General features: G+C 35.4%; 1 protein-coding gene across 1 annotated transcript; it reads right to left on the bottom strand.

Moving 5' to 3' along the window:
* Window positions 1-769: 769 nt before the first annotated feature.
* On the bottom strand, window positions 770-1,177 carry LOC117319511 (probable ATP-dependent DNA helicase RecQ; the record flags this gene model as incomplete). Its single annotated transcript, XM_033874302.1, has 1 exon — window positions 770-1,177. A coding segment is annotated over exon 1 (408 nt), but the record flags the coding sequence as incomplete, so codon positions are not given.
* Window positions 1,178-1,533: the final 356 nt, after the last annotated feature.

Below are 1,533 nucleotides of genomic sequence, written 5' to 3'. Positions count from 1 at the left end.
ATCTATTGTACGGTATATTCTATTACTATCTCTGATTAATACATATTACAAAGTCTGTCATTTGAGTTGCAAACCCCGTCTGTGACAAAATCTTCAATTAGTCGTATGTACAGTATATACTATACCGTAGTACTAGAATTAGAAGTGAACTAGTTTGGTACAAGGTTGGTACATATCACTGAAGTCATACACATTTCAATATACAGAGGAGCCCACTTATTTGCATATCGCTTATTTGCATATCCCGCTTATTTGCATAAAATTATCATGTCCCGATGTACTCCAGAATGTTATGGGAATATTCTTTTCTCATTGTATTATACATGTATATTATATAATATATGGCAGCATTAAATGCAATTAAATTCTATTTTGACGATTAACAAATCCAGTTCATATTCTTTAGAGTAAAATAAATGAAATTTACTGCAAAGAGCACATAATTGGAGACCAATTTCTTATTTAACCATATACATTTAAAAATACAGCTAGAACACATTTTGATTTTCTTTTTATGTCTCAAATGACTTCCGGGACTCGAACCCGGTAGCAAATGAATACCAAACCAAAAAAGTCACCAATTTGAAACAAAAACTTAAAGAAAATCAAAATAGTTGATAAGCAAGAGAATTAAGGCAAAGCAAATATGCTTAAAAAAACATATTGACACACGGTTGGAATATGTACGTGAACGCAAAATTCCCTGTAATTTCCTGTTTCCCAAAGCCTCTGGATGCATATATAAAATTGTGAAATCTCCCCTCGCTACCTCGTTTAGACTAACACCCTTCAAAAGATACACATCTTCCTCGAGTGGGTCGCTGTCATCGTCTACAGAGGCAGTCATCTGAGTGTATCTACCACTACTGCCATGGATGTTCAAGAAGCATGTAGAGACACCTTTCTCCTGTAACTCCATGACCAGATCCCCCATCAGTGAAGTGAGTGGGGAAATCACCAAAACAATCATAGGTGTCTCCTGGTCATGCTTCATTTGAAACATCCATGGCAGCAGCTGGTAGATAAGACTCTTATGATATCCAATTGGTAAACAGTTATAAAGTCCTTTCCTATGTAAAGATATCTTTCTTAGCGACTCTGTTTGCTTTTCTTTCAATTTAACATCAATCCCCAATGCCCTCTTTGCTTCCTCTAATGCCTGACTGAAGTCCGACATATGGCCTCGGACCACAATTATACTTCCGGGTCGTTGTACACGAATGTAGTACATATGGAAATTTCAGGACTGTTGCTAAATATTTTTTCCTGACTTAGCTGTTACAGATATGGGCATAATTTTAGCATAGATTTATAGTGCAATATTTAATCTAGTGATAGAATTTTGTTTTGACACCATTTCCATGTTTGTTTGCATGGCAGGACTTATAAGGCTTGAGTAGTAATATTTTGTGATTTTCCGGATTTTCCCACAATATGGGGGGTTACATTAATATAATATCTTATTCCGTCAAGAGGTCGGGGTTTGTTTTCTACACATGTAAATTTTAAACTTTTTTTGGGAATTTAAGGCTT

Source organism: Pecten maximus, unplaced genomic scaffold (genome assembly GCF_902652985.1).
Source record: "Pecten maximus unplaced genomic scaffold, xPecMax1.1, whole genome shotgun sequence".
In the NCBI taxonomy this organism is placed as follows: Eukaryota; Metazoa; Mollusca; class Bivalvia; order Pectinida; family Pectinidae; genus Pecten; species Pecten maximus.
The sequence above is the reverse complement of the archived record's forward strand: the minus strand, read 5'-3'. Positions and strand labels throughout refer to the sequence as shown.